The sequence below is a fragment of the Harpegnathos saltator genome, unplaced genomic scaffold (genome assembly GCF_003227715.2).
Source record: "Harpegnathos saltator strain DR-91 unplaced genomic scaffold, Hsal_v8.6 scaffold45, whole genome shotgun sequence".
Classification (NCBI taxonomy): domain Eukaryota; kingdom Metazoa; phylum Arthropoda; class Insecta; order Hymenoptera; family Formicidae; genus Harpegnathos; species Harpegnathos saltator.
In genome coordinates this window covers 1,699,270-1,717,380 of record NW_020230261.1, presented here as the reverse complement: position 1 = coordinate 1,717,380, position 18,111 = coordinate 1,699,270, and the positions used below count along the sequence as shown (strand labels likewise).

Below are 18,111 nucleotides of genomic sequence, written 5' to 3'. Positions count from 1 at the left end.
TTTAATAGCAGTTTGTAGCCACGCGATGTGATAATTCAAATTTAATTCAAACGATCGAAACAAAATCGATATTGACAGATCGAATGGCTTCGAGAAACAAAAATTTGAAACGAACAATTTTGAGAATTACGTTCGATGTCACTAGTTGCGATTAATTAGTCGTCACTAACGCCACCAATAAGAAGTGGAATCCTCTAGTGATGCTTCATGAAATGCAAGTTATAGAACCCAGCTATATATTTATGAAAATAAATTAATAAATTAAATAGCACTTTTCTTTTCTCGATTCCTTCTTCGCTCTCGACTTCGGGGGACACCAATCAATAGGCACTTAAAGTTCTAAATTATGTAGTGCCAATATATTCTGTAGTGTATCTGTAGTGTATCAATTATGTTTAATCTTGTAATCGAAGGTTCTGACCGCGCATATATAATTCTTTTCAGCTACGGACAGTCTGGCACACGAGAGAAAGAATTATCTTCACCATTAAATGTGTCACGCTAAAAAGTATGCAGCAGAAATCGATCGCGCAGAGCACCATCCGGTAAATCTCCGGACAACTCGATTGATTTCAAACAAAGGTAAATTGATCGACTCGACATTTCGGTCGTCGATTACCTCGTGCCGAAAAGATTGCTTTAGATAATTATTTTACAACGCATATAATTTACATGCGACCGATATGTCACGTGCGATCACCTTGATCGAGCGCTCATTGTGCACGTTCCTTTAGCTGCACTTGCAATTGTACTTGTATTCTCTGCTAATTGGCACTCTCTCTTCCGCTAATTGTTAAAAAATAATAATAAGTATTAATTGGACGGTTGCAATTGCAAATTGTTAATTCACTCGTAAAACGAACTTCTACATTCTGGCTTTGGACAGATAGAGATAGAGACAGGTAAAGAGAGAGAGGGAGAGAGAGAGAGAGAAGGAGGAGAGAGAAAAGAGAGAGAGACAGGGAGGAGGAGGAGAGACGGGCGAGGTGCAGAAAGCGCAACTAAAACGACGAAGCTTCGAGTCGCGGGACGGGCATTCGTGAACGTCATTAATCGTCTCTGAGAGTCGCTGCTTTCGTAGGTTCGCTCGCTGGTGCCTCCGCTTTCTACCTCACTCTGCATCCTACCTTCTCCCAGCATTCTTTGTATATATGCTCCAAGTGAGTCACGCACAGGTCGTAATGTTACGCCAAAACAAAAACAATAGCATCGCCAATTGCGAAGACATCTCTCTCGCGATCATATCCAGCTCTCTATCTCGTTGCCACGATCGTGCGCTCGGTAAGAAAAGCAAATGAGGAAGCGGGGGCGGAAGCGGAAGCAGCAGCAGCAACAGCAGCAGCAGCAGCAGCAGCAGCAGCAGCAGCAGCAGCAGCAGCAATAGTAACAGAAGAACAGTCTATCGGGTCGGATCGGAGGTAATTAATGAAATGCGATGCGCTTGTGTTGGATGTGCGTGAACATGTTGTGTATACAACGGCGAAGGTGAAAATGTTGCCCGGAGATCGTCGCGCGCTTACATAGCTGACACGGCGAAATAGAGTGGGACATCGTACGCCACGAATAACAGTGAAAGCGTTGGCGGTGGTGGCGGCGGTGACGACGACGACGACGACGACAACGGCGACGGCGACAGCGACAGCGACAGCAAGTGGTGAACGATTGTGTATGAACGATCATTAGTGGTGTGTATAGACGAGAGGAAAAGCTGCATCATCACGATGTCCGCAGCGTGTTTACATCCCGACGGCACGACACGAGAACGACGACACACGGCGTTCGTCGTCATGTTTGCACACTGGTGATCAGGTGCGATTTTCCTTCGCTCACGTCACTCGCATTCTCCGCGCGACGATACGCCTCGCGCACGTCGACGCTCTCTTTCTCTCTTTCTCTCTCTCTCTCTCTCTCTCTCTCTCTCTCTCTCTCTCTCTCTCTCTCTCTCTCTCTCTCGACGGCCGATCGTGCAAGAGCAATCAGCTGTTGCGGCCCGGGGATCCGCGATGTTGGATCACCGTCGGTAGAACGTAGCGTCGACCGAACGGCGAGAGTGGCGACGGGCGGCGAGGAGGAGACGCTTTCGCGTCGAGCGGACTACACCTATAGAAACAGAAACGTGTCTGATAAGGTGCCCTCTTGTGTTTTCGTCAGCCTCGACGCGCGCGCGCGCACGCAGGAGATATGTGCAGGAGGTAGCAGGTACGAATAACGAGGATTATTATGACGAGCGGCGCAAAAATCCATCAGCGTGCGTGCGACAACGGGCTGCTGCTGCTGCTGCTACTACTATTACTGCTACTGCTACTGCTACTGCTACTGCTACTAAGACGGCGACGCTATGTGAATACGCCATGTACATATGATCATCCAAATTCATGCGTTCCCCTACTGTCAGCGGTGAGCGAACGTCGAGGGGCGCGGACGGGAGCTCTCCGCCGGGCGATCGGCGAACGCAGTCCACGTCTGTAACCGGCAGCGATATTCAGGGGATGCCTAGTCTACACTCGCTCGTCTTACGACGAGCCCCGCTAACGGATATGGGTGCCGCGACTAGTTCGGTCACGTCCGTTAACCCGCCCGCTAAGATCGCGGCTGCTAATCAGAAGAAGATCGACAAGTCCAAGTTCAGGCTGCCCCTCATACGCAAGGAGGCTAGCGTGGTGAATCTCTCCTTGACGGAAAGGGCCATGCCGGGCAAAGAGGCGGACGCGCCTCTTCTACGGCCTGAGAGTAGCGCCAGTCTGGAGGCACGCGGTGGTAGCTGGATGAGTTTGGGCCCGGGTGCACTGAGAAAGTGCGAGACCGCCGTGGGATTGAGTACTTCCGCCCTGGAAGGGAGACCCATCAATCGCAGCAGGGTCTGCTCACGTTGTTCCAGCTTGTTGTCATTGGCCTCCAGCTCGCGTTACAGTCTGGCCGCTGGTAATTTTGTTCCAGCTAGCTCCCAACAAACAATCGGACGGATATTTTGTAAGCTGTGTCTTGCCGACACGTCTCTCTCCAAGTCGTTTAAGATAGAAGGGTGCGGTTGTTCCTACTGTAAGGATGTAAGTCAGACTTACCTGTATTATTATCACATTGGAGATATACATTCGGCTGTGTGTACGCACAGAGATAAAATGTCCATGTTTTCATATTTTCATCGTTTCTAGTGCATGCGTGCCTATGTAGAATTCGAGATCGAAGAAGGCGCGTATGAGATTAGTTGTCCCGATGCTCAGTGTGATCAAGGCGCTATACTTTCCCTGAAGGAGATCTCCAACCTTGTCAGCTCAGAGCTCGTGGAGAAACATTGCAAGTTCCGTTTGAATAGAGGTAAGCGATTACATTTGTGTGTCTAATAAGTTGCATGTTTCTGCGAGATAAAAGTGTGTTTACATATTTGCTGAATATATCACCAATATGATTCGTACACAGATGTATCTATGGACAAAGGACGCGCATGGTGTCCACGTGCGGGTTGTGAAACGATATGTTCGATAAACAGCAACAGTGGAAGTGGCACTCCTTTAGGTCCCGTACACTGTCCCAACTGCTCCACGGATTTCTGTTCTATATGTCGAGAGCCTTGGCACAATGGGCCTTGTCCGGATCTCCCATTAGGGATACCGTTCGATAGCGATCACATTAAATGCTGTCCCATGTGTTCTGTGCCGATAGAGAAGGACGAAGGTTGCGCTCAAATGATGTGTAAACGATGTAAACACGTGTTTTGCTGGTATTGCTTAGCATCCCTAGATGTGAGTATTATTCACATGTTGAAAGGTACACAATTATCACTCCACACAAATGCTTCCATTATGCTTACTTCACGTTTAAATATACGCACGTGACTAACGTCGTTAAAATGTTGTTACACTTGATATTGTAGGATGACTTTCTATTGCGACACTACGACAAGGGACCATGTAAGAATAAATTAGGCCACTCACGCGCGTCCGTGATATGGCATCGAACGCAAGTTATTGGAATCTTCGCCGGTTTTGGCCTACTTCTACTCGTCGCATCGCCCTTGCTATTATTAGCGGCGCCTTGTATCGTATGTTGTAAATGTCGCGTTTGCGGTTCTTCCAGGCTCGAGCAGGAAGAAGGCGATACGGCGACATAGGAACTTCCAAATCTCTCAGCTAATTCTTGCTTAATTATTTCCTTATCAGCTAAAAATGAACACTTTTCCTAGACTTCCACATATGGGAGGTAACAACACGGTCGGCAACTTATATAGATATACATTGCATTTCCTTAAGTCTATACTCTGTCCTTGCGTCGATAGACATAATGTTGGAAAAAGAGAACGCATGTCTCTTCTCAGTCAAGCATATTGTGATTAAATCTATACACATATATCTATATGCATATATATATATACATATATATATTTATATTTTACTTATAAACTATTCAAACACAGGGAATGAGAAACGTTCACTGCGGGTGATTCGTTTAGTCGTAATACGATTTATTTTTTTTTTCTGATGTACATTTACTTTACATAGTCATTTAATGACTTTCTTTTTTTAACGATATGTACTAATCGTGATTGAAAGAGATCTAATAATTTACAAATACTCAACGAATTCTTACGTAGGGGAACATTCCAGAAACTCTTATAAACTTTGTAGATCAGATTTATTGTACTGCCATGGAAGGACATATTACGTCTCTGTTTTAATTGAGTTCCGGGTCAACAAATTTGTATTGTAAATTACCGTCAGGTTTTCGTTAATTTCCATTTATTCAGATGCGAATTCGATCATTTTTTGAAGGAGTCTTTACAAAGTTGTGATAATAGCATGTTGATTATTTCATTATATGGGACGTTAAAATATTAGATTATAAACTAACTAAACACGCGTCTCGCACTTTCTCTCCTCTCTCTTTCTCTCTCTCTCTATTTCTCTTTCTCCTTTTCTTCCCATGAAAATGTAAATATTATCAAGTTAATATATCTTAAAAAACAGTGTATATCTATATGTGTGCCTATGTCGAACTATTGCAAGGCTCAGCTCTACATTCTCATGGAGAGAAACGAATCTTGGAGTATTAGATTGTACGATATTCTATCCCCTTGTTATCTTTTAATTTATGGGTGCTTTCACGTTTATTTTGATGGTGATTTATTCGCGTGTGTACATTATGTATACATTAATTTAGAAGGAATATAAAAAATGAGTATCACGTGAAGAAAAGAAAGAAAGAGAGGAAATGTCTTATACAATTGTGCATTTTATCAATGAAATTGAAAGAATGCCGTTGTTACATTATGTATTTAACACGTTTTTCGTCTGAATATGACGTACTGAGTTGTAGTGACGTACAGCTAAGACTTGACATTCAAAACACTATCAATCAATATGTGCCATGTGATTGTTACAAGGACTCCGTAGAATATTCTCAGTAACTCGATACTTGGAGCAAGTAAGACCGCGAGAAACGTATTAACTACATTCGCGCTGATTCACCCTATTATGCATATAAATGAAATTTAGATTGTTAAAGGTCAAAAATATGAGTAATCGACTTTGGACAATAGTTATACGTTATTTCCGAAAAACAACTTCTTATTGATAATAAATGATATGGAGAGATATCGAGAAGATAAAAAATCATATATATACATATATTGGGTTATTCGATAAGCTTATAAAAATATTTTATGAAAAATTCAAAAGCGATACTTTTGCTTCAGCAATCCTTTTTTGCTTCCATTTTTTTTTTGGTGACCTGTCATCACTAAGAAAATGCAGACATTAAATAAAATTATGCGTAGTTACAAAAATATTGGCTTTAAATTTTTCATAAGAATCTTTATAAATGATCCAATATAGATATATAATATGTAATAAATATATGTGGTATTTTGTACATATAATATGAATGTTTAAGACTAAAAATAGGATGGCGTTATGTTTAAAGGTTCGACAAACTATGCATTTCTCACGAGCAGTGCTGTACAGATAATTGAACGAACGATTACATTACGATATGCATAAATTACCGCGTGGTCGGTTTTCACTATTTTACGTCGCAATTGTTAAAATATCTCGTTTGTTGTATTATTAAGATTGTATGTAAATAAAAGTATACATACACGTCGGCACGTGTATGCACTTATGCATTTGAGCATGCGTGTACACTCGTGTGTTAGAAATAAAAGATGGTGAGAACAAGTGTATGTCTGTGTGCGTATGCACGCACACACACACACACACATATATGTATGTATATATATATATATGTACACACATGTATCTTTATATACTTTCTTTATATGTTTGTTTCTTTCTTCGAATGCTACAGTGCAAAAAGAATAGAAGACGCGTAAAGTTCATCCAAAAGATTCAACAATTCAGCATTAAACTCTCGAAAAAAGGATTCGATAAATATTAATGAACGCACTTTATCGCACAAGTTTCGCAAAATAAAGAAAGAAATTATCCAAGGTCTACCGATCGATAACGATGACGTCAAAATCGAGAAATGCGGCATAAATTATTCCCATAGTTCTCACACGGCTGATGTGCAAGATTTCAAACGATAATAGCTGCTCGATGCTTTTCATACGTTTAGCAGTTTACGAACCCTTCTCACGGTCGGAACACATCGCCCTGAGATCATTTCGTGAGCCGTACGTTAGATTTTTGTGTCAACGGTAATGCCGTGACGTTAAAAACTGTCCCGTTAATTTAACAGACCTGTCCGACAAGGCCGAAGGCGTGAGAGGTGGGAGTTGGAGTTGCCGAACTCTTACCGCGTTTCTACTTTTCTTCTACTGTGATATTTATCTTGTGCAGACCCGCCGAGAGCTGGTTCGGTTCCCGCATCACAAATTGTAATTTCTTTAGGCAGTCGAAAAAAAGATGGCGGACTATCCGAAGATTTTGACGCGAGATTGTATTTATGGGGGAAGAAAAAGCGAACTGCTGTTGCTGAAAATGCATAATAAACCAGTTTTATATGTATTGAGCGCAACAGAACAGAATGTCCGTGTCTTCTTTTTAGGCCGACTGTAAATTTGCATCTTTTCGGAGAAGAATCGGTGCTCGTTTCTCCAGGCTTTCCGCAGCTTGTATGCACTGTGAAACGAAAATACATCCGACAGGAAATGCCTGTCGCTTTTGTTTATTGTACCGTATGACTTTGCAATTTACATGTTTCGAGCACGTGCATTCTCGCATTTCGTGGGAGCTGACCGATGTATATTAAATCCATGATGATTTCCTTTATTGGAGTTGGTAGCACGTAACTAAAACGTCCAATATGATACTAGATACCTAAATAAGAAAAATTTAATATTATTGAAAGGACAAAATAATTTGGAATGAAATTTTACGAAGAATACTACAGATCGTAAATACGTCTCATGATTTTCTTCATAAATTTTATTTCGCGTTGCAAGTCCGCCACTTCGTTTTTCAATTTTTCATTAACTTCTGTCAATTGATGTTCTTCAAACTGTATTTCTTTAATCTCTTGTTTCTTTTTTTTGCCTGTTAAACTTAGTATATTAAAAGATTCATGTAAATGCTAATTGTTTTAAATGTTATCGGCTACGTTGGAATATCACATCTAAATTCTCTTTTGTTCGAACGATGATGAGAGAGCACTGCATCGCGGCTGCCCTCGACTCCGCTTAGTTATTTTTAGCCTGCAAATGTATTGAAATCAATGAAAAAGAACACATCATCCGTCTTTAGACTCATTTATTTTATACTTATATTTTGCTGTATGAATGTATAATAATGGGAAAAACAAGATAAAAATTGATCGGAATGAGGATTCGCATTGGAGAGAGAGAGGTACGTTAGATACCTATAAAATATGCAAGTATATATATATAACGATTTCCCAAATATATTTTTACAATTATAAAGTCCATGTGGTGTCAAATCCAGGTTGTGTACAACGGTCGTTTTCGCTGTCAAGCAGGCCACGGACTTTAAGATTTGTTAAGATATGTTTAGAGTTTGCACATACTTAGCAATTCCGTGTTATCTAACGTACCGTACATTTACCAATGTCAGTAGACTATTGATGTTAAAAAATAGTACGTATATCACTAACGACGACAAGCCTATAGTCTTCCTAATGAACTATGGAAACGTTAAAAATAGCTAAACTTAATTAAATACATATAAAATGATGTGTATATATATATATATATATATATATGTATTATTTGTTAAAAAGTAAAAAGACCGGATAAGTATTGATAAAACATATCAAATCTTTATTGATAAAAGATACTAAATGGTAAAATAGTCGTATATGTTAGTTTCTCGTAATTAAAACGTTTAATATAATATTACGGGCCTAAATAAGAAAAATTTAATATTACCCAAAGAACAAAATTATTTGGACGAATAAAAATTAACGAAGAATACCATGAATTTTAAATACGTCTCTCATGATTTTCTTCATAAATTTGATCTCGCGTTGCAGGTCGGCCAAATCATTTTTCAATTTTTCATTAATTTCCGTTAACTGATGCTCTTCACATTGTATCTCTTTAATTTCTTGTTTCTTTTTTTGCCTGTAACGCGTCGCCGCATTTTTATTTTGTTCTTTCTTCCGCACTTTCTTGTCCTCGATGGATGGCCGAGAGCATTGATAAGGTTTAAGATGATGTCTTGAACTCGACGGCTTCCGCTTGCTTTTCTCGCTCTCCACGCTCCAGTCAGGATCATCGACCAAGTCCTCTGCCGAGGTGCAACTACTGCCGGAGCTAGTGCACGGGCTCGACGGTGATTGTACATCCTTGGTGTGCGAGCGAACGTACTCGTCCGCCACCGCCAATTCGTCTCTATCTAACGATTCAAACGATTCGTTTTCGACGGCGGTCCAGTGATCAGATGGTGGTGCCCTGTTTACATATGAGTTCTCAACTGATGATGCTATCGTATTGTAGACCGTTTCGGATTCGTTGCTGATGAACAACGGTGGTTGCCGAACAGGTTGCAGAGCAGTCAACAGTTGCGTGTTTACAGTTGCAGTCTGTTGCCGCGTTTGCTGCGGCAATGGCGATTGCGGAGGAGTTAACGAGCTAGTCGGTGGAATCTGATGGCAAGCCTCGACATCTTCCAAAACTGTCTCGAATTCTTCTAAAAGACTTTGCGTATTATCTTGTTGTTGCGGTTTCAAGATATCCGCTTGATAACCAATCTCATTGGTTTGACTTTCATCCTCGGTTGGAATAGGCAGTTCTTCGTATATAGGTATTAATGTTCTCTGTTCCATCCAGGCTGAAAATGGTTCTGCAAGAAAAGAATGCAAACAGATCCCATTAGACTCGGAGGTTATTACTTGCGCGCTTTGATTGCGATGACGCAGAATCCGGCACGATTTGCGTGTATAATAAGCAATATTGCGCAACTCTTAGCAAGTAGGGTCGCGATATGCGCGCGATCGGCGCCACGAAGCTCGTCCTATTTCTAATCGAAGTTGACGTATCGACTCGCGTCGGCAGCGTTCGTTTGTGAATGAATCACATTGGCGATTGTTATTATTTCCTGGTACGTGCACCGTTACCGCCTGACAAAAGACGCAATTCCGCGGAGGAACGCGTCAACGTTCTAGCTAAATCCCAATTATTTCTGCTTATAGTTAGATTTACTCATAGCGAAATTTTCATCTTCTCTCAAAGAATCTAAATCTAAAACAACATCCTGAACGTGCAACGTGCAACAATTTCTCAACGAGTATATTTGTGTCTTATGTTTAATGTTTATATATTATTTATACATTATATCGGTAAACATACAGTGCGTCTCGATCTTTAAAAATTTCGGAATTCGAAAGCTAGGATAATTTCTCAAAAAGTCATAGAAGTCGAAATTCGAATATCGAGGTAGTATATTCGGAGATACAATTTTCCCAAAATATACAATTATTTTAAGGAGAAATTATCACCCTGCAAATAGAATACCCAGATATATTCATATCTTGATACATTTACGGAAAAAATTTCGGTGAAATTGTTTTTCAGGAGATTGCTGTAGTATTTCGGTGTTGTAACTTTTCGAGAAATTCTTGCTTTTTAAATTTCGGAAATTAAATGAATTTTGGATTTTTCAATTTCGGTATATTTTTTTGAGGTGATATATGTCTTACGATATTGAATTATATATCAATCACATCCTGTCGACAATCAAAATACGGCTCTTTTTTCCTCGTCTGTTTTTGCATGATAGTGCTTATAGAAGATATGTGTTAGTATCTTCAACTTCGGAGGAAGATAAATTTTATGCGATTATGTTCCCGTTCATACAAGAAAGAAAACGAGGAAAAGCTGTCCTGTGCCAAACACGTATCGCGCGATAATGATATTTTTGTGTGTATATACATTCATACAAAATTTTATATATATATTAAAAATTTACATATATATATATATATATATATAATGTAAATTTTTCATACATTTTATGAGCTAAAACAAGCAAACAGTTAATAGTACTTGCTGCGGCGTGCACAGACAATATAAATAGGTGTGGTTGATATATATATGTACAATTTCATGGACGTTGCTGACTTAACTAGGAAAACAAGTTCCTCATTTGCAATTTCCTCAACTCATAATGAGATCAATTCCTTTGCTATCGCAGTGTCTTTATTCCAAATGCTACTAATGCACACGCAAATGTGTGCCTGTGTATGTGCCCGAGGTGTGTGGAATGTTTTTGAAAAAAATATTTTCTTTTTTTCATCGCTAATGACCGGCAGTATCCTTGTGCAGCTTTAATAGTCGAGTACGTCGAGGCGCTCCCGGTTTTCTCAGACTACAAAACGTTTTCTTCTCACAGAAAGACGCCGCGCGACCGAATAACGATCTCAAGTGCATTCTCAGATAATGCTGCAACAATGTTGTAACAATATTTTTGCCTTGTCTAAAATAGCCCTGACCCATTTTCCGCGGAAACTTTGATCGCCGGACATTTGATATCGCTTAAGTTATCTGTACTTAAATGCAAAGGCCAGAAGGTTAGATAAGAACACTTCTGTGCTCGAAAGTCACAAGTTGTGTATGTGTGTACATATATGTGCACATACATAACACGCGGAAAACTTTCGAGAAAGCAGACATTTGCTAATGGAATTTTTTAACCGAGATTGTTCGCGTGTCGCAAAGAAGGAACGCGCCGAGAGAACATTGTTCATTATCGCTTCTTTTTCTCTTCTCATACTTTCCCTCTCTTCGCTGAAAAACCGGAGCGGCTCTGCGGGAGTGCGCGACGTAAAAATACGCATCGTGTAACGTTCTAACAAATCTATAAATCGGTCCATGAGAGAGACAGCGTGTGTCTGTTCTCACCCCGTGATCCTTCTAACGTACTTCGCGAAGTATGACGGTCTTCGCAATCAGTGAGTTAATCGGACAAACATTGTGTTAATGGCGTTCGTCGAAGTCGAAGCGGATCGATCGATGTGTAGTTGTATAGCGGCATACTATTAATTGCCAATTGAGACATACAGAGCGTGATATTCTAGGAGAGAGAGAGAGAGACACAGATATTCTCTCTCCGAGATGTGCTCACACATATGCGCACGGCACTTGCCGTGGCTCGTATTATCGAATGTGCGATTTCGCGAATATTATCTTTTTTATTTTCGTTCCAAACTGGTAAGACCGTGCGAATTTGTGCTGTATGCCTGTTTGTCTGTTACTGTCGTCAAGAGACACTAAAAAGAGAAGTGGGAGCGAGATACGCAGATGTGCGCGAGCGAAACGTTTCAGCAACAGGTCGAGAGATGTGCGAGATCCGTCGAGGGGAGAAGAAAACGTCACTCATCTGGTCGGAGAGAAATTCTAGTTTTTTTCTTCTTTCTTTTTTTTTTTTCGAAGAACTTCTGTATTGTACTAATGCAATAAGTTAGAGTGAAGCAGATATATCTTCTCTCATTCTAACTTATTGCAGTAGTTCAGTTAGTCGCCACGTTTTCAGTTTTTCGATAAAAAAGAAAAAAATCCTTAAGCTCTCAACATCAAACGAGCTTAACTCCATTAAAACGGATTTTCAAGAGGAAAGCAGAGGAACCGTCCACTCGGGAATACAAGCCCTCCTCATGACAGAAACAGATGAAGCGTCGCAAGGATATCCTTAGTGGCACGAGGCGACAGAATTATCTTCACAAGTGGAATTCTCCACGGAAGAAGAATAGATTTGGAAGGTATATCCTTTTGCTTGATATCGACCGGGTTTTGCTCGACAAATTATATACCGACCACCGTGCGATAATCGTATTAATTAATCCGCATTGTTACATTGTAACGCTCGCAAATTACACGACGGCCAGATAACGAATCCTCCCACCAACAGATCGAGCAAATTTCGCGGTGTGCTTGCGGCTCGATTAGCAAACCCGGAGCGATACTCGCCGAGGTGTGCAAGCGGTGCAGCGGGTTAGCGGTGGAGGTAAGAGGGGTAAGGGAAACCTACCGCTGAAACATAGAGCAGCCATGGTATGTGTTGCGCGTTTTCCTTATTAGAGAAGATACGTGAAGGGTGGGAGGGAGCGTATTTAACGTGGATGCCCGGGGAGAGCCGACGATTCCGACACGATCGTTCTCCCGTAAGGCCGACGTGGTGTGACCAAGTGGCTCGATGTGCGACGAAGAAGATCGCGCGTCCTCCCACGTGTCGTCGCCACGTTTTCTGCGAATGACGCAACACTCAACGTCTTTTGACCAGTTTCTGGGAGTTGACGATGATCTCTCGATTCCACGTGTAGCGATATGCGAACTGCATGCTATTATATAACATTAGCACGCTCCACCATCGAGACGCCGGATCGTTTGCTTGGGTCGACTGTTGAGATGCCAGTATTGTCGGGTTATCGGCGCACCCGCCTTCGCTCTTCCTCCTCAGGCTACCGTATGTGCCATGAAATTAATTCGGTGCGTGCCACTGTCGGCCAGCCGTATGCTTTGCCTCCGTCGCTGCTGTGTCACTTCTAGACAATGATAATTCGCGCGATTCGCACCCTCGCGCGGGGTCCTGTCGCCCCACTGTAGATCGATGTTTGAGATTAACGGTGCAAGCCTCAAACTCTGATTTCAGCTTGCCTGCGATACTGCTTTGCTGATACGTTGCTCTACAATCGTTTCTCCGGTACGTGCTCGCTTCTTTCGCTCGTGTGCCGTGTCCTCCTTGAATTTTTGCATTCGATAGCGCGGGGGGAAATGTTGAAGAAGTCGCCTCTCTGCTCCTTCGATGAGGCGGGCTCGCGGCTCTCAACCGCAGAGAGGAATCTTATTTATCGCGGGATGATCAGCTAGAAGTGTTGCTTGTTTATCTTCCGACGATCGACCGACGACACTTCTCGTGAGACCAGGCGGGATATACAATTTTCGACGAGTATACGCGGTGGCGTACGTGCGAACGAGAGGACGAGAGGACGAAACCAAGGCGCGATATTCGGACACTGACGACGAGCACAACGCTCTGTTTTGCGTGGCCTGGTGACGGCGAACAATTAGATACTGATGTAGCGCGACGGCTCGGCGAATGGCGATCGTTTAAATCGCACTTGGCTGGCCTGTATACTGTCGCGGAACCACTCCTGCTTATCTTTGGACTTTCCCCCCTATCTCCCCTACTCCCTTCTTACGATCTCTCGCCGCTGACACCACGTCGTCCCTCTATCGGCCTCCAAACTCAAGCCATTTGCGTAGAGGTTAACCAGTTTGTCCCACTCTCTTTTTCCAGAAAAAAGGAGAGGACGCGGGAACGGCGACGAGAGAGCAAGAGAGAGAACCAGAGCGGGAAAGGGGAGAGACGGCGAGAGAGAGAGAGAGAGAGAGAGAGAAACGAGCGCACCTAGCACCAGCGGTGGTATCAACGAAAAAGAGCGAAAGCGATAGGCAAGGATATGAAACGAAATCTAACGAAAATACCAGTTTTCATATTTTTTTCTACTTCCTTGCACGGCGTAGAAAAAATGCGAAAAGTAGTTCTCAGTTCTTAGTCAATATGCATTCACGCGTGTCTTGTACGTGTCCTTTACTCTGGCTCTCCCATTCTTGATTATATTTGTGCGCGCGCACGCACGAGGAGATTGTGAAGTATCTCCTCGGCGGCATAATGCAATGCAATGCAATGCAATGCAATGCAATGCTCGCTCACTCACTCCGGGATACCGAGATACTGTATCGTTGATTTATGACGGCGCGACGAATCGTATTTGTAACGACGCTGCTTAATATACCGACGAGATTGAAACTTCTCCCGCTGTCAGACGTGATAAAGCGTCGAGTATGACACATAATTGACAACTTGCAAATTTGCACAACTCGCCTATGCGCAAAAATTTCTCATAGCATTCGTGCTCACAGCGGAATTATCGGCTCAATCTGATCTTATTAAAAAACCTTAATATATTCTACGTCATCGCTATGAAGTTAGCAAAGCATAGTTATACTGTGTTGGATTAATTTTTGTATCGGTATTTACACATGCCGGTCCATATGCGAGGCGAAGAGAGAAATGACGAAGGATGAGTATGATGTAAGGATTAAATTAGTTAATGAGTTAATATTAGTTATTGTGTTAATTGTTCACGTTGAATACCGTAACAATCACTGGTGGCCATCGACACCGGTGATACTATCACTTTCTTAAGCATACGTGATGTTATTAATAGCTTTTTTATATTTCAATATAATTTTTATATTTTAATATTATATTTGATGTCAGTCATTTTAATATTATATCTGAAAAATTAATTAGTAAGATGTATTTTGGAATTATTTATATTTGTATACCTGTACAATAGGAATTATTTGCCATATATGCAATTATGTAAAAGTAATCAAATTTATATTATATGAGCTTTAAATTGGTGGAAATTAAGGCGGCAATCAACGTGTTGTGTAAGTCGATTACAAGATGATTGTGTTTCAAGGAATATTGTCACGATATAAGAAAAATATAAGAAAATAGCTACATCAATGCTTATCTAATATGAGAAGAGTAAGAAATTAATTTGATGGTATCATCTTAGTTTTTTTACAATAATACAGAATGAAGTATATCCTTTTGTTTTTGGAAGATGTTCCAAAAACAAAAGAAAGAAATCACGAAATACGTTAAAATCAGTAAAGGCAAGAAGATTCCTTACGGCTGTTTCTGTTTAACATAATTATGAACAGAATAATAAATGCAGTCAAACAGCACGAAGGATACTACATAAATGAAAAAAAGAAATTAATAAATATATTGTGTTACGCAGACGATGCTATTTTAATAGCAGGTAACAAGGACGACCTGTAAAGGCTATTATATCAATTCAATATCACTACAACGTCCTATAATATGGAAATATCAACTAATAAAACAAAAAGCATGATGATAGCTAAAAACCTGATAAGAAACAAGTTAGAATTAACAAGCTAAAATTAAGGGAGAAGATCATAGAAGTCATGTCATTTAATTATCTAAATGCGGAAATAACGAGCTGCAAGAACCTAGGACAGGAGGCAATAACCCAAATCAATAAAGCAATGAGAATAGCTGAAACGAAGAGCTGAAATGAAGAGAACCAAGCAGAAAACAAGAGTAGCAGAGATGAAAGTCTTAAGGTCAATAGCAAGCATATCACTAAGAGATAGACAAACCAGCAAGAGTATAAGGGTAATATAAAGTACAGGATATAGTTAAATGGTCCAAGATGAGGAAGAAGCAATGAAATGAGCACATGAGTCAAATGGAAAAAAATGAACTAGCTTTAATTTGCAAAAACGACCCAGACGACCCAGAGGTAAACAATCACTAAGACGACTGTCCAAAAAATAAGCTCAAAGCTGATTCTCATCATCTACAGAGTAGGCTAGACAAACAGGGAAACCTAGTCACTGGAAGAAGAAGAAGAAGAAGAAGAAGAATGCTGACTAAAGAAACGTTTGTACTGATTTATCCAAACATGCAGTAGATCGGAATATGTCTATCATTCTAGATGGAATATCAATCTCTCTCTTTAATGTAATTCGTCTCTCTGAAGAATTATATTAAATATATATTATAGAAATATGTATATGCACACATGCACATAAATAAAATAAAGAGAGCATAGACATATACATTTCTATAATATATATTTAAATTGAAATTAGGAAAATTCTTTTACAACCTTTTATCTTAAACATTTACTTGAAAATTCTTAAGAAATGTTTCAAATGTGTATAAATGCCCTTATAATATATTTAAATTCTTATAATATATATTTAAGATAAAATTAGGGAAATTCTTTACAAATTTTCCCTTTATCTTAGATATATATGGTATCTTTCTGAAAATCTTTAGGATTTTAAATATATATAAATACACCTATACATAACAATGAATTAACCCTATAACAAAACTTATAACAAAACCCATAACAAAATAAACCTCAAACAAATTAAATCCATAACAAAATAAACAATCCCATACATAAAATTATTTTTCCATTTCATATAAAATAAATAAAATATAAATAAAAATATGCTTATCGCAATTTCCCAAACAAGAAAGAACTCTTAGAATATCACTCTCATGTGAATTTGATATTTTTTTTAATATGAAATATCTATTTAATATATATTTAATTATTTGTTATTTTAATAGAAATATATTATAAGTATTAGTAATTATTAATTAGTAGAATTACCTTCTTTAATCCATTCATCCATTTCAATTTCTTCTAATGTTTTTGTAGCTACTTGTGCACGATTCAATTTTTCATCATACATCATAGATTCCGTAACATCATTTGGAAATTCTATAAGCTTATCGTCAAATATATCCCAGTCATCAAGTCCCAATGACGGTGCCCTACTAGGGGACACCGGCTCGACTTTCCACTCCTGCATCTCCTTGTCTTGGTTGAATTCCATCTTCAATGCGAATCCGACAAAATATTGGCAAAAAATGATGAAAATAAATTTTTGTTGGCTTGGTGATATAGCTCACAAGCGCCATATTGATACTGGAATATATTAAAAAGTCTATATTAGTTAAAACATTGAGAAAAAAAATTAATATTTTGAAAATAAAAAAATTTATTTAGATTTTAGCTATGAAAGTTATACAATCTGCATGCAAAATATAAAGTATATTATAATGTTAAGAAGTTTTATTTAAGTTTAAATAATATTTAGCAAATAAAATTTGGTTTATTATGCAATATAAACCAAGTGAGGATCTTATAGTTTGAGGTTATGTAAAATTATTATTCAGTGCAGAATGTTAAACTAAAAGAAATATATAACAATTAAATTAATATATATTGTATAAATCACAATATATGTGATTATATATGTGACAAATTTTGTTGAATATTTTGAATTCATTAAATGGATATTGATTTTCTTTTCCAAGATGAAGAAAAAGATCAATGTCTATCAATCAATATTTTTCCCATTCATTCAATTAAAATTTATTTATATTTTTTTTCTAAATCTATTCTTATTAATGATAAATTCAATAGTACTCCACTAACTTTGAGTCATATACATATTTTTAAATGACGAGACATAAAACTCGAAACCTAAACCAACGATCTCAAACCGTTACAATAAAAAATATCTCACGTGGCACGAGAAAATTCTGCCATCATGCGGAAAAATTTTTCACTGTGACGCACAGGACCGAGTTATGTCGTGTCATGACGCAATGCTGGACTATCATTTGGTAAGATCTTGCGACGAATACAAAGCGAATATTACGGTTTGAACAGGAATATTTGCGCGATGCACAATGTAATATGCAAGAAAAGAAAAGAAAAAGTGTGAAAAATACAAAGAGAAAGGGCAACTCATCATAAAAGAGTGCGCGTCGTCACGTAAAGATGACTCATATCCAAGATGGCTAAAGAATCATTACGGGATATGTGCAAGTTAGAAGGACTAAAATACGAATATTCGAGACAAAATGTAGCGTTACTTACTCCATGATTATTTAGTGTTTTCGGCACACTTGCGTGTGCAAGTTCTTCGGTGAACTAGATACTCATCTTGACCGTATTTTGGAGCGAAGAGAAAATTCAGACGTCTTCCTTGCTTGCTTCATGGATATCGAATGAGCGTCACGCGTAGCTTCGATCGACAGGAATCACGTGATACATTCTACCACCCAG

The 18,111-nt window shown here is 39.5% G+C and overlaps 2 protein-coding genes across 6 annotated transcripts; one reads left to right on the top strand and one right to left on the bottom strand.

Annotated features, from left to right (window-relative positions):
* Positions 1–431: 431 nt before the first annotated feature.
* LOC105183923 (probable E3 ubiquitin-protein ligase RNF144A) lies at positions 432–6,123 on the top strand. 4 transcript variants are annotated; one of them, XM_025301833.1, is made up of 5 exons: positions 432–582; positions 2,396–3,047; positions 3,153–3,315; positions 3,418–3,740; positions 3,872–6,123. In XM_025301833.1, the coding sequence occupies exons 2-5, from the start codon at positions 2,490–2,492 to the stop codon at positions 4,106–4,108; spliced, it is 1,281 nt and encodes a 426-aa protein (XP_025157618.1). In that variant the 5' UTR covers positions 432–582; positions 2,396–2,489; the 3' UTR covers positions 4,109–6,123. The 4 variants fall into 4 exon arrangements, with proteins under 4 accessions (XP_025157618.1, XP_025157617.1, XP_011140665.1 ...); XM_025301832.1 differs by lacking the exon at positions 432–582 and adding an exon at positions 981–1,281; XM_011142363.3 differs by lacking the exon at positions 432–582 and adding an exon at positions 981–1,809 and having other exon boundaries at positions 2,152–3,047.
* Positions 6,124–8,207: 2,084 nt separating this feature from the next.
* crc (bZIP transcription factor crc) lies at positions 8,208–18,111 on the bottom strand. Of its 2 annotated transcripts, XM_011142359.3 has the most exons (3): positions 17,923–18,111; positions 16,645–16,962; positions 8,208–9,254 (listed from the first exon to the last, which is right to left on the bottom strand). In XM_011142359.3, the coding sequence occupies exons 2-3, from the start codon at positions 16,868–16,870 to the stop codon at positions 8,371–8,373; spliced, it is 1,110 nt and encodes a 369-aa protein (XP_011140661.1). In that variant the 5' UTR covers positions 16,871–16,962; positions 17,923–18,111; the 3' UTR covers positions 8,208–8,370. The 2 variants fall into 2 exon arrangements, with proteins under 2 accessions (XP_011140661.1, XP_011140662.1); XM_011142360.3 differs by lacking the exons at positions 16,645–16,962; positions 17,923–18,111 and adding an exon at positions 12,438–13,474.